General features: G+C 57.5%; 1 protein-coding gene across 9 annotated transcripts in view; it reads left to right on the top strand.

Moving 5' to 3' along the window:
• Dpp9 (dipeptidyl peptidase 9) overlaps window positions 1-12,643 on the top strand; it is a 44,601-nt gene that overhangs the window by 15,266 nt on the left and 16,692 nt on the right. For 8 of the 9 annotated variants that reach the window (XR_002389578.2, XR_002389577.2, XM_004865720.4 and 5 more), the window contains 6 exons: window positions 3,454-3,704; window positions 8,965-9,077; window positions 10,449-10,622; window positions 10,709-10,877; window positions 11,030-11,143; window positions 12,424-12,552. Coding sequence is in view for 7 of the 9 variants with exons in the window: in XM_004865720.4 (XP_004865777.2) it covers window positions 3,454-3,704; window positions 8,965-9,077; window positions 10,449-10,622; window positions 10,709-10,877; window positions 11,030-11,143; window positions 12,424-12,552 (950 nt within the window). In the remaining 2 variants the exon portion in view is untranslated. Of the gene's footprint in view, window positions 1-2,642; window positions 2,817-3,453; window positions 3,705-8,964; window positions 9,078-10,448; window positions 10,623-10,708; window positions 10,878-11,029; window positions 11,144-12,423; window positions 12,553-12,643 lie in introns of those variants that run through there. The other variant, XM_013065976.3, reaches the window with a different exon arrangement.

The raw sequence follows: 12,643 nt of genomic DNA, 5'->3' as shown, positions 1-12,643 counted from the left end.
GATCCCAGATCTGGCCTCCCAGGTCTTGGAGCGAATTTAACATCTTGGTCTTTGGGGCTGGGGATGTAGCTCAGTGGTTCTGCCGACTGCCTCACAAGCGCAAGGTCCTGAGTTCAATCCCCGGTACCAAAAACAAAACAAAACAAAACAAATAAAGCATTTGGGCTGGGGATTTAGCTCAGTGGTTCTGCTGCCTGCCTCACAACCGCAAGGTCCCAAGTTCGATCCATAGCACAAAAAAAAAAACACCAAACATCTTGGTCCTACACTGATTGGGCAGGAGATCAGTTCCACACCCCAGGCCATGGCCTGAGGGCCAAGACTGTGGGCATCCCCTGACACCTTGACTGTGGGTACCTGGCACCAGTGCCCACCTTTCCTTCCAGCAAGCCTGGGTGATTGAGGCAGGAGGGGACCAGGGAGAATGGGAGGAAGTGGCACTGGGGCACTGGAGCAGCTGGCAGCGATCAGCTCCCTGGTCCTGTCTTTGTGTGCCCAAGTGTGGAGCAGGGCACAGGTTGCAAACCCACTCTGTAAAGCTTGGTTGTGAAAGCAGAGGCCCCAGGTGGCCTTGGGGCAGCTTGAGGCTCCCGAGTGGAGTGCTGTCCCCATTCAAAGCATGGCAGGCCCCACCCCCACTCCAAACCACCCTCACCTGGCCCTGCAGAGCTAGAGCCTGGAATCCGCCGTTTCCTGTGTTCCAGGACCCCTTAGGTTTCCGGCAGACCCCTGGAGGGTGTGCCGGCATGGACAGGGTCCCCACTCCCTGTCCCAAATGGTTGGAAGCTGTTTGTGGGTGACATCTAGGGCTGGGAGGGTGCTGCCCATTGGCCAGAAGAAAGTGTAGGTGGCCTGGGTTAAGTGGCTCGGAATCCCCTATGCGCTCCTCAGCTGGGTACACTCTTGACGCAGGGGCAGCAGCCCAGGCCGACCCTGTGGAACTTGCCTGTCCCCTTTCCCCTTCTCAGCCTCTCTGCAGCCCCTCCTTTGCCTCAGGCTGCCTATGAGCATGAGCTGGAGGAGTCTGGCTGCATCTAGAAGACTCCTAGACGGTTCCCGGATGTCGCATTTCATATCTTGGCTCCTGGATCCTGTCTTTGCTTATTGGGCTCTCTGTAGTGACGAGAGGCAAGAAAATGCGCTCTGGTTCTCTGCTCTGGAAAGAAGCTTGGGACCTCCAAAGTCCTTCTGCTTGGTGCCTTTGGGGCCACGTGGGGAGTTCTAAAGGTTTTTTTCTTTTCTGCCATGAGCAAGGCTTAAATTGTGGTGGCACAGTTTGAGGGTACTTAAATTGGCTTGGTTTTCTGGTGTGTGGCCAGAAGCACTTGGACCAAGTGGGTTCTTTGTTTTGGTTTTCTTTGGTCTGTTTGTTTTTGAGACAGGGTCTCACTATGTAGTTCAGGCTGGCCTCAAACTCATGATGATCCTCCTGCCTCAGCCTCCCGAGTGCTAGGATGACAGGTGTGTGCTACCATGCCTTGCTTTACATGTGGGTCTTGAGTGCTCTTCAGGGCCTGGACCATGGCCTCCCACTGCCCATGAACCCCCACTGCCTGAGGTGAACTGCAGCGTGGCAGCCGGTCAGGGCCAGGACGTCCTGTGTGTGACTCACAGCAAGTCACCCAGCCTCTCTGGGTTTGGCTTATCTGACCTGAGGTCTCTGTGGTCACTGATGGTCTCTGGCCCGTGACTTTCAGAACATCTTGGTGCAGCTGAACAAACCCTGTTGCTTTAGCTGGAGGGTAGACCACACAGGCTCCCTGTGTCCCCTGAACCCCCTCCTCCAGGGCCTGGATGAGGGGGCGTATTTCTCCCTGTCCTTTGTTGGGGGTTGGCTCTAAAGGGACCTCTGAGGTCAGCCTGCAGCTGGATGCTCAGAAGCCGCCTGCCAGGGGTTCCCTTCCCCATGGGTCTGTGTGTCCCGCTGCCTGGAGGCCTCTGTGCCCTGGCCTGAAACATCCTGCCGTGCCCGCCCCATGGGCCTTCCCACGGGACACGAGTGAGAACCTCCCTGGGGCTCCAGCGCATGCCCTGCTGTGACTTTTCAGCCGGGCTTGTCACATGTCCTTGGAGGGAGGCAGGCCACCTCCACCAAATGCCTTTGTCTTGCTTGCTGTGCCTGGGAGCGAGGCCCTCTGCCTCCCAGCCTCAGTTTCCCCTCTGTGGAGCAGAACGTCTCGGGTCCAGGTGGAGAGATGCTCCCAGGCCCTGACTCCACTGATGGCCCCGCCTCCCACCCTCTCCCAGCAGCCCAGGGGCCTTTTGCCCATACCGGTCGCCTTGTGGGGTCCCTTGTTGGCAAGGGGCAAAGTCTCTGAGAACAGTGCCAGAGTTGAGGGCCCCTCTGCTCTCTGTCCTGTGCTCCCCTCAATTGCCCAGCCCGGGCCAGGAGCATCCTGGGTACCCAGAGTGCTGCTCCGCTGGCCTTGGTTCCCTCTTCATCGGCCACTCTGGTGTTTCCAGAACTAGATCACTGTGGCCTGGTATTTAGATTTCCTTAAAATAAATATTTGCTCTGCCTGTCCAGTCAAGCAGTGCACACGGCCAGTTGGTGGCCACGAGGGGGTGGGTGGTGGGAGGGGCAGTGGCGAGGCCTGAGGGAGGGTGTCTGCGGCCACCCTCACTTGGGGTGCGTCCCCAGCAGATGTGCCTGCTCACCCCAGCACTCGCAGTGAGCTCAGGAGTCTCCACTGGACGGCAAACCAGCCACAGGGTGACAAGGGTGACTTTTCACCCATCCTCTCATGCCTTTGTTCCGTGACCGAGCAGCAAGGGACATTCATTCCGAAGCTCTTCCGCAGAGCAGAGCCCACAGGGTACAGGGACTCGTGTCTGGGTTTAGGGACATAACCATGCATGGGACAGATGTGGGGGACATGGGTGTTCAACAAGTAACCATGGTGACACATATTAAAGGGAGGGGCAGGCAGGTGGCATCAGGTTGGCAAGGAAGGTTTCTGAGGACCTGCTAAATAAGTAAGCTGAGTCTGTAGAACAAGCCAAGCAAAGAGAGGAAGAAAGTGTTCCAGCCAGAGGTGATGGGACATGCAAAGGCCCTGGGGTGGGTGGGAGGCTAATTCCCCTGGGCGCAGTGATGAAAGGGATTGGAATTCAAGAGGACAGCCTTGAAGGCTGTGGTCAGTTCTGTTTTGTTTCGTTTCTGTCTGGTGGAGCTCGGCATGGAACCCAGGGCCTCATGGTTGCTAGGCAAGCTGCACCCCCAGCATGGAGCGCTGGCTTCTATCCCGGGGCTGTGGAACACCAGGAAGAGTTTCAGAGGAGAGATTCGCAGTGGAGACGGGGGATCCAGGCAGGAGTCCGTTTTAGTCAGAGGCCTGGGTGACCTGGGGAGAAGCGGACCCCCTGAGCCTCAGCAGGCCGAGGGTGGCTGGGGAGCAGCATGAGCGTGGCGTGCTTGCCCTTCTCACCCTCCCCTGCCCGCTCCCTCTGTAGCTTGTCACTGCATCCTGAGGGAGAGAGGATGTCGGTGGAGGCCCCACCGGCGGAGCGGGCCACTGTGGGTGACATGGACGACCCAGCCTCCCGCTTCCAGGTGCCGAAGCACTCATGGGATGGGCTGCGGAGCATCATCCACGGCAGCCGCAAGTACTCGGGCCTCATCGTCAACAAGGCCCCACATGACTTCCAGTTCGTGCAGAAGACGGACGAAGCCGGCCCCCACTCCCACCGCCTGTACTACCTGGGTAAGCCCACCTGCGAGCGGAAGGGCAGCTTGGTCCCGCCGGGCCCAGCCACCCACATGAGCCTCCCAGTCACTGTGAGGGCCTGGCCAGGCTCTCGGGGGACAAGGACGGGTGCCTCCGATGGGGGCCAGCTGCTCAGCCGGCACTAGACAGGGGTTAGGAGCCTGGAGGTTATTTCCAGAACAGTTCCTCTCCCTGGCCGGTGGCTCTCAGGCTCCCAGCAGGAGTGACATGGACACCAGTGGGACTCACCATGGAATGAGGCATTGAGAAGGCTCGAGGCGAGGCCCGGGGTGTGTGACTGCATGGGCCGACCGCCAGGATGGCGTGACGTATGTTCCCTACCCCTGTCCCACAGCCCTGGGGAGCATGCCCAGTGCCAGTCATGCCCTCCTCTTGCGTGCTCCTTGTGTGTGACACTTCCGACATCTGTAGCTGGTGATGGGCCTGTGTCCCTGCTGGGCCACCAGCACCTGAGGGCAGGGACCAGGCCTCCTGGGCTCCTGCCGCCCTCTGCAGCCAGCCCACAGCCTGTGCCCCAGCAGGTGGACAGGAAGGAACTGGAGCATGTGGGTGCTGCCCTACTTCCTCTAGAGGAGTAGGAAGAGCCGAGAGGAAGAGGCCTTGTAGGACTCAGCCAGGCCTGGTCCTTTGAAAGCAGGTGCTGTGTGGCTCCCGACCAGAGGCCGAGCTTCTCAGTCTTACTGCTGGGGACGCTGGGACCGGGTCGTTCTCTAGGGTGGGCGTCCTGAGCACTGTAGGTGCTGAGCAGCGTCCCTGGCCTCCACCCACTCTATGCCAGGAGCCCTCCAAGGTGTGACAACCACACGAGTCCCCAGACGTCACCCTGTGTTCCCTGGGGGAGAGTCGTCCCCCTGTGAGGAGCACTGCTGGGGATAAGGAAGCCCTGGAATTACTCTCCAAGCCGGTTCCCTGTCTTCCACTCAGCCGGCCGTGGGGCCTGAGCCTCAGAGACCGTGCCTGCAGGTGCCCAGGCCCTCGGGTGATATCTGAATGAATGAGGGAGCAAGTGAATTAATTCCACCTTCTGCCCAAGGCTGACAGCATCCCAGTGACACAGCCCAAGGTGGACACCAGGCAGCCGTCCTCTTCCTGAGGTCCTTCTGCAGTGACGGGCCTGCGTGGACAGCAGGTGGCCGTGTGTGGCGAGCACAGAATTAAACGGGAGTGCTGGAGAAAGGGCTGGCAGATGTAGGCATGGCGCCCAGGTGCCCAGGCATCAGGAAAGGGCCTTGAGAGCTGGAGCAGCAGCACAGCCACGCCACATGGTTCAGTGGCAGAGCCGGCCACCGCACCTGGCCCTGTGTGAAGTGTGTGCTCGAACTGGCCTGGAGGAAATCAGGACTGGAAAAACCTCGGGTTTCCTCACCCAGAAGAGGGGGCCAGTAGGGCAGGAAGTGTCCTAGAGCAGGACGCCAGCGCGCCATGGCCTGTCCTGGACTTCCTTGCAGTTTCGTGGCCCCTGATCCCTTGTGTCTTCCAAACAACTTCTGGCCCCTCCCTTGAATTCCCAGTGTCATCCTGCCCCGGGTCCATGCTGTGCCTGCCCTAACAAGTGGCCGCTCACTTAGTGGCTTCCTGTGACTGAAGTTCATTCTCTCTTGGTTCCTGAGGTCAGGAATATGAGATCAGTTGCACCAGGCTGAAGCCAGAGTGGCCGCAGGGCCTGGATCCCTTCGAGGAGCAAGGGCAGAACCTTCCCCTGCCGCTTCTGGTTGCACGTGGCTGCTGGCGTTCCTACAGCCCCATCTCTGCGGTCTGTGCCTCTGTGGTCACACAGCTGCATCCTTCTCTCTCCACCTGAAATGGCCCCTGCTTCTCTCAGCTAAGAACGCCCAACCACATTGGGCTCCAGCCTTAAATTTATTCACATCTACAAACCCCACCTCAGCCTGCATGGTGACATTCACATCCAAGCTCCAGCATGTGGCCGTCTCTCTTTGGAGCCACTGTTCTTTCAGCCTACACAGAACCCCAGCGTAGTGTGAGCCATGAGGTGGAGCCTTGTGGTAGAGACATGGGGTAGGGGCAGCGCCAGGAACCGGGGTGGAAAGCCCACCAGCCTCAGGAAGCAGAGGTTGGAGCAACCTGGAGAGATGGAAGCACCTTCTCCAGGTTTCCCAGAAAAGGAATCAGATTGGCTCAGCATAAGTCAGATAGTCCAGTCGGCCTTGGCCCGAGCATGTCTGGAAAGGTTGGGTGGGTCTTTCCAGGCTTTCCCCAGATTTCCAGAAGAAATCAGTTTGGCTCCGCAGAGGTCAGGTGGTTCAATCAGCTGTGGCCTGGACAGGATGGGTGGATCCTCATGTTCTTTCTCCCAGTTTCAAGAAGGACTTGGACTGGCTCAGCATAAGATGGTACAATCAGCTGGAGCCTGGGTGTGTTGGGAAAGGGGGTGGGCAGATCCTCTGCAGGACCTCCCTAGTGGATGGGGGTTGACTCTAGACAAAGGTGTGTTCGTGGCAGACCCCCGAAAGGTACACAGAGCAGCCCAGAGCTGTGCTGTCTTTCCAGGTGATGGTCACCCTTCAATGGTCCTGACCTTGTTGCCTGATATGATGCAGGCAGCACTGTCTTGAATTCACACTCGAGTTCTTGAGCAGGTTTTCCCACAGCCTGGGTATTTGTTCATCTTGGTGCTGGCTGGTGTCTGGGCTAGTGTCGCACCAGCAATTCCAGGCGCCAGTTCCACCACCACTCTGAGTATGCGATCTGCCGCCCCAGACCCTTCTGCCTCCCATGCTGCTTGTCACCGGCATCCTCTGGGAGGGCTCCTGGATCCGAGGGATGGAGCCCAGTGGTGGTTGGAGGGGCAGTGGAGAGAGTGGCCACCCCAGCACGGGATGGGTGGGAGCTGCTCCGGGGCAGGACTTGGTAGCCAGTGTGGGGGAAGGCCCGACTTGGTTCTGTCCCTGCCGCCAAGTCGGGGAGGCAGCAGATCCTGGACAGCTCCAAGACCTGAGAAGGAAAATCGAAGGCCCTTGGCTCCTGTGTCCGCATTGAGATCCCGGGGAGAGCCCGGCCACCAAGGCCACGCTATGTGTGGACTGGGTGTGGTGCTGGCACAGGCCCTGAACACCCAACACACCTGTGGCTGGAGAGTGGGTGAAGGCAGGCAGCGTGTGTGTGAGGAGGGCAGAGCAGGGAGAGAAAGAAGCCAGAGGAGGGAAGCGGCCACCTCCACCCTCCGCCCCATGCCAGGCATCATGGGCGTGGGTGCCAGCAGCAGCCTGTCCAGGAATGTGCTGGCTCGCCCTCTTGGTGTGATCACTGATTAATCAGCAGCGCTGGCTCTGATGTCCTTGGCAGGGCTGTGCCTTCCACTCCCTGTTTGGAACCCCTGGCTGTTCACATCCCTGTAGCCTGGCTGTCCCCAAGTGAGGCTTAAAAGAGGAACAAAGCTAGAGGTGGCTTAGTGGCGGACCACTTGCCTAGAGTGCTTGAGACCGCAGGTTCATTCCCCAGCACCCTAAAAAATTAAGCCTGAATGGGGCACTCAGAAGCTGAGGCAGAAGGATTGCAAGTTCAAGCTCAGCCTGAGCAACTTAGTGAGACCCTGACTCAAATAAAAACAGAAAATAAGGACTGGGGTTGTAGTTCAGTGCCAAGGCCTTGGGTTCAGTCTTTAGTATCACAAAACAAAAAGTTTAAAAATAAAAGCAAAGTAGCTGGATGTGGTGATGCATGCCTGTCATCCCAGCACTTGGGAGGCTGAGGCAGGAGGATCACTGTGAGTTCAAGGCCAGCCTGGGCCATGTAGTGAGCTCAGGAGCAGCCTGAACTACATAGCAAGATCTTGTCTCTAAATAAAAATACAATAGGTTTTGAGCATCCTATAAGTCCTATCATCCCATGTGCTGCCCACAGGGTTATTCCCTTAGAGGAGTCATGTACTATCCCCCAAGCTCGTTGCACAGAATAGGGAAACTGAGGCATGCTGGAAATTGTCATCCAGCTTCTGCTGCTCACCTCAGCAATAAACACGGCACTGTCACCTGTCAGATCTAAGACACTGCTGGTGAAAAGGGCCACGATTGCTGCCGGCACTCAGTGTCTGCAGGCTCCACATCGGCAGATCTAACTGGCCTCACTCGGCCCACCACAGGTCCCATCAGGTGGGGGTCAGAGATACTCAGGAGAAGACTGTGTCCACACCAAATGTATACTTTTTCCCTTGCTGCCATTTCCCTAAATGATATAGTGTAACAGTGGTGCACCAGCAGCTCGGGAGCACACTGTATCAGCTAAGATTTAAAGGCCACAGGAGGATATGTGCAGGTTCAAAATACTATGCATTTCTTCTTTTTCTTCTAGACAGGGTCTCAGTAAATGGCTACGTTGCCTAGGCTGGCCTTGAACTTGCAATCCTTCTGCCTCAGCCTCCGAAGTGCTGGGATGATAGATGTGCATCCCTATGCCCAGCTACTGTGTCATTTTATATAAGGGACTTGAGCATCCGTGGAGCCTGGTATCTGGGGGACCTGAAATCAGCCCCTACATGTACTGAGGGGTGATTGTTGTATCTGCTACCAAGAACAGGGCAGTATCTCCGACAGGAAGCCCCAGGCTGACCTCAGAGATGAATGTGTGAAACCCACAGCTTCCTGATAAGCCGTGCAGGTCCCCCGGGTGGTACCTGTCCTCCACTGAGCTTTTATGCTTCGAGCCTCCTTTAATCTGCACAAGATCTCACCCCGCAGCTGCTGCTTCTGCTGTCCTGGGAAAGTTAGACTGGTTCAGTGGTTCTCACCATTGTGGAGATTCTGCAATATCTGGGGACATCTGTGTTTGTCACCAGCTCCTGGGAGCGGGTGGAATCTGGGGATGCCCACCCCAGAGACCACTGTGCCCCAGGTGCCCACAGTGTTAGATGCACGCTCCCCCTTCATGCAACCCCAGATCAGCTTTCCCCTGGGCCTTTGCCATAGCGGGGACTTCAGGAGCTGCACCTCGCTTGGGGATGGGCACCGCGACCTCTCTCTTGTTCTCCCCTGAGCTGTTTCCCCATAACTAAGCGCTCAGCAGAAATGACCCAGATGGGAGACCTGGTCACCACAATAATGAGACCCTGGGTCTCAGGCTCTCTGGGGCTAGGTGTGTTGCCAGCAGCCTGGTAGAATGACCCATCGGGATTGGCGGGCCCTGGCCTCCTGAGCCAGAGGTGTGACTCGAGGCTGCCAGTGTTGAGCCCCCTATCTGGTTGGCAGGAGTCCAGTCCAGCTTTTCCCATTTTCCCCAGGGATGCCTTATGGAAGCCGGGAGAACTCGCTGCTCTACTCTGAGATCCCCAAGAAGGTCCGCAAGGAGGCCCTGCTGCTACTGTCCTGGAAGCAGATGCTGGACCATTTCCAGGTGAGCAGGGCCTGCCCGCGAAGGCTGGGCCCAGGGCACGCGATGCCAGGAGGGGCTCTGCTTTGCCCCAGGACCCCGAGCAGAGCTCCTACCGCAGCAGCATCTCTGCTCCCTATGTGCTTGTCCAGGAAGCTGGAACTGCTGTGGAGCTGGGCTAATGATTAATGTCACCCATGTCACGCCAGCCCTGGTGAGGGAAAAGTGCCTTTTGCATGGGTGCGTTTTGTTGCTTGTGGGTTGTGAGCATGGTACATGCTGACTCTCCCCACACAGTCCAGCACTCTCACTGTGGCCTGTCCCTCTTGGTCCCCATGGAGCAGCCCATGCTTATGTAGCTTTCTGCACAGGGTGAGGTAATGCTGCCTTGGGTCTCCTTTATTAAAACTTTTGCAGTGCAGGGGCTGGAACCCAGGACCTCACACATGAGTGACAAATGCTCACCACTGAGCTACAGCCTCAGCTCTGTTCTCCTTTTTTATTTTTAGTTAGTTAGTTAGTTAGTTAGTTTGGTACCGGGGATTGAACTCAGGTCCTTGCACTTGCGCAGCAGGTGGCGAAACCACTGAGCTAAATCCCTGGCCCTGTTCTCCTTTTTAAAAATGCATGTGGATGTGCTCGCTTCGGCAGCACATATACTAAAAATGCATGTGGAGGGGCTGAGGATTTACCTCAGTGGTTCCGGCGCCTGCCTCGAAAGCACAAGGTCCCGAGTTCGATCCCTGGTACCAAAAAAAAATGCATGTGGAGGCTGTGTGGTGGCCCTTGCCTGTCATCCCAGCACTCTGGGAGGCTGAGGCAGGAGGATCAAAACTTTGAGCACAACCCAGGCAACTTAGTGACTTGGTGAGACCCTGTCTCAAAATTTTTAAAAAGGAATGGATGTAGCTCAGTGCAAAGGGCATGGGTTCAATACCTAGCACTGCAGAAAAACCACAAGCAGACAACACATGCATGTGGTCTCCCTTGTGTTCCTGCATCCCCTCGTCTTCAGAATTCTATGGCTGCCTGGATCCCCAGGGGACAGGTGAAGGGTGGTCAGGGAGTCTGGACTTTGCCCTTTGCATTAAGGAGGAATGTGTAGAGTTGCCTTTGGATTGGCTGCTGTCAGCAAGAAGGGGCTGGGAGCACAGGTGGCTATTGGGAGAGATGCTGTAGAATCTTCTGGATGGCCCTGGAATGCCCTGCCACTTGCCACACTGGTCACCAAGCAGCGCTGCCATGCCAGGGCCTTTACACCCCAATGGCCCTGCTGCACCCCCTCCGTCCACCGCTCCTGCAGCTCTCGGAGCCGGGAGGTAGAAGGCTGGGGGAGCAGAGCCTGTGGGGGGGGGGGGTCTGAGTCGTGCTGCTGACATGCCTGTGTGTCCCCAGGCCACCCCCCACCACGGGGTCTACTCCCGGGAGGAGGAGCTGCTGCGGGAGCGCAAGCGCCTGGGCGTCTTTGGCATCACCTCCTACGACTTCCACAGCGCCAGTGGCCTTTTCCTGTTCCAGGCCAACAACAGCCTCTTCCACTGCCGTGACGGGGGCAAGAACGGCTTCATGGTGCGCCCCAGGGACGTGGGGACTCGGGGTGGGGACTGCATGGGTGGGACAGGGCTTGCCCCTGAGCCTGGCCTCTCTGCCCTCAGGTAACCCCCATGAAGCCACTGGAGATCAAGACCCAGTGCTCAGGGCCCCGGATGGACCCCAAGATCTGCCCCGCTGACCCTGCCTTCTTTTCCTTCATCAACAACAGTGACGTGTGGGTGGCCAACATCGAGACAGGCGAGGAGCGGCGCCTCACCTTCTGCCACAAGGGTGAGGCCCAGTGGCTGCTCTCTGTGTGGTCCTTGACCTTTCTCTGTGGAAATTGCCCAGTCAGGGCCCCCCCGGCCACCATGGTCACACACCCAGTCACCTCTGCTCCCACACCCTCCCCCCCGTTTTCAGCACACGCCTTCTCCTCCCAGGGTTACCCAATGTCCTGGATGACCCCAAGTCTGCGGGTGTGGCCACCTTCGTCATCCAGGAGGAGTTTGACCGCTTCACCGGCTGCTGGTGGTGCCCCACGGCCTCCTGGGAAGGTGGGTCCCCTCCCTCTGAGGTCACAGGAAGGGGCCTGGGGCTCAGTGTAGCACAGAGCCCTGCCCAGTGTGGTTGGCCCTGCTGCCTGTTGTGTCCTTGGACATACTTGGGATGGGCACAGACCTAGGAGAGCATCTGGCCTCCCTCCACCTGGGCCCACAGCGTGGCTGCAGGCAGCAGTGACACTAGGGGCGGGGGCCTTGTCCCCAGGGCGCCAGCATGGCCGGGTGCTGGGCTCCTTCCAAGCCGTTGCTACCCGGGGATTTGGCTGTGGCTCATGATGCGTCCTCCTTTCTTCCCCTCCTTCCATCTTCCTTCCTTCCTTCTCCCTTCCTTCCCTTTTCCTTCATTTTTCTTTTACCTTTTTTTGTATGTGTGTGTGCTATGACTGGACCCAAGGCCACGGAATACCACTGGGCCATACCCCAGCCTGGCCTATTTCGTGACAGTTTTATTGTACTCCTTCTTGCCTGTGCCTCATCTCTCCGTGGTGCTGTGGTGACAAACCACCACTGTCTGGGTGACTTGGGCCACGGAAATGTATTGTTCCTTCAGTCCAGAAGCTGGAAGTGGGCCGGGAATTTAGCTCAGTGGTTCTGCCTCCTGCCTCACAAGTGCAAGGTCCTGAGTTCGATCCCCTGGCACCAAAAAAACAAACAAACAAACAAAAAACCAAAACTGGAAGTCTAAGAGCCGGGAGCAGGCAGGGCAAGTTCCTCCTGAGGCCTCGCTCCTTGGCTACCATTGGGATATGTTCCTAGCCCTTTTAAAAATTTTATTCTGAGACAAGGCCCCTCTGAATTGTCAAGGCTGGGTTTAAACTTGAGATCCTCCTGACTCAGCCTTCCAGATAGCTGAGGTCATAGACCTGTACCACTCCCCATGCCTGACTGATTTCTTTTTATAAGGACCGGAATCACGGGCTGGGGCCCAGCCTATGACCTCATTTTACCTTAATCACTTCTTTAAAGACTCTGCTTGTTGCCAGGGATTTAGCTCAGTGGTTTCGCTGCCTGCTGCACAAGCTCAAGGACCCAAGTTTGATCCCCGGTACCAAAAAAAAAACAGACTCTGCTGGTAAATGCAAGCACATTCTGGGGTCAGGCAACACCACATGATTTGTAGGGGACATCGCTTGACCCGTCACACCCTGTGGGCACCTTCTGGGCCATGTGCTGGGACGGGTGCTGTCATTCCTGGTGCACGAACCGGCCAAAGAAGTGACAGGTTTAGCATCACCCCCACAGCCCAGCCCCTCAGCAGCCTGTCCTCCCCGCAGGCTCCAAAGGCCTCAAGACACTGCGGATCCTGTACGAGGAGGTAGATGAGTCCGACGTGGAGGTCATCCACGTCCCTTCCCCTGCGCTGGAGGAGCGGAAGACGGACTCCTACCGGTACCCCAGGACAGGTGAGCCCAGGAACAGCAGAGGCTTCCACCTTCCTGCTGGCCTAGTAAGGCCTCCAGAGATCTGCCAGCCCCGCCCGACAGGATGGGGGCA

The sequence above is a fragment of the Heterocephalus glaber genome, unplaced genomic scaffold, assembly GCF_053883595.1.
Source record: "Heterocephalus glaber isolate CG9 unplaced genomic scaffold, H.glaber_assembly_v1.0 deba00001760, whole genome shotgun sequence".
Lineage (NCBI taxonomy): Eukaryota > Metazoa > Chordata > Mammalia > Rodentia > Bathyergidae > Heterocephalus > Heterocephalus glaber.
This window is presented reverse-complemented; position numbering and strand designations above follow the sequence as displayed.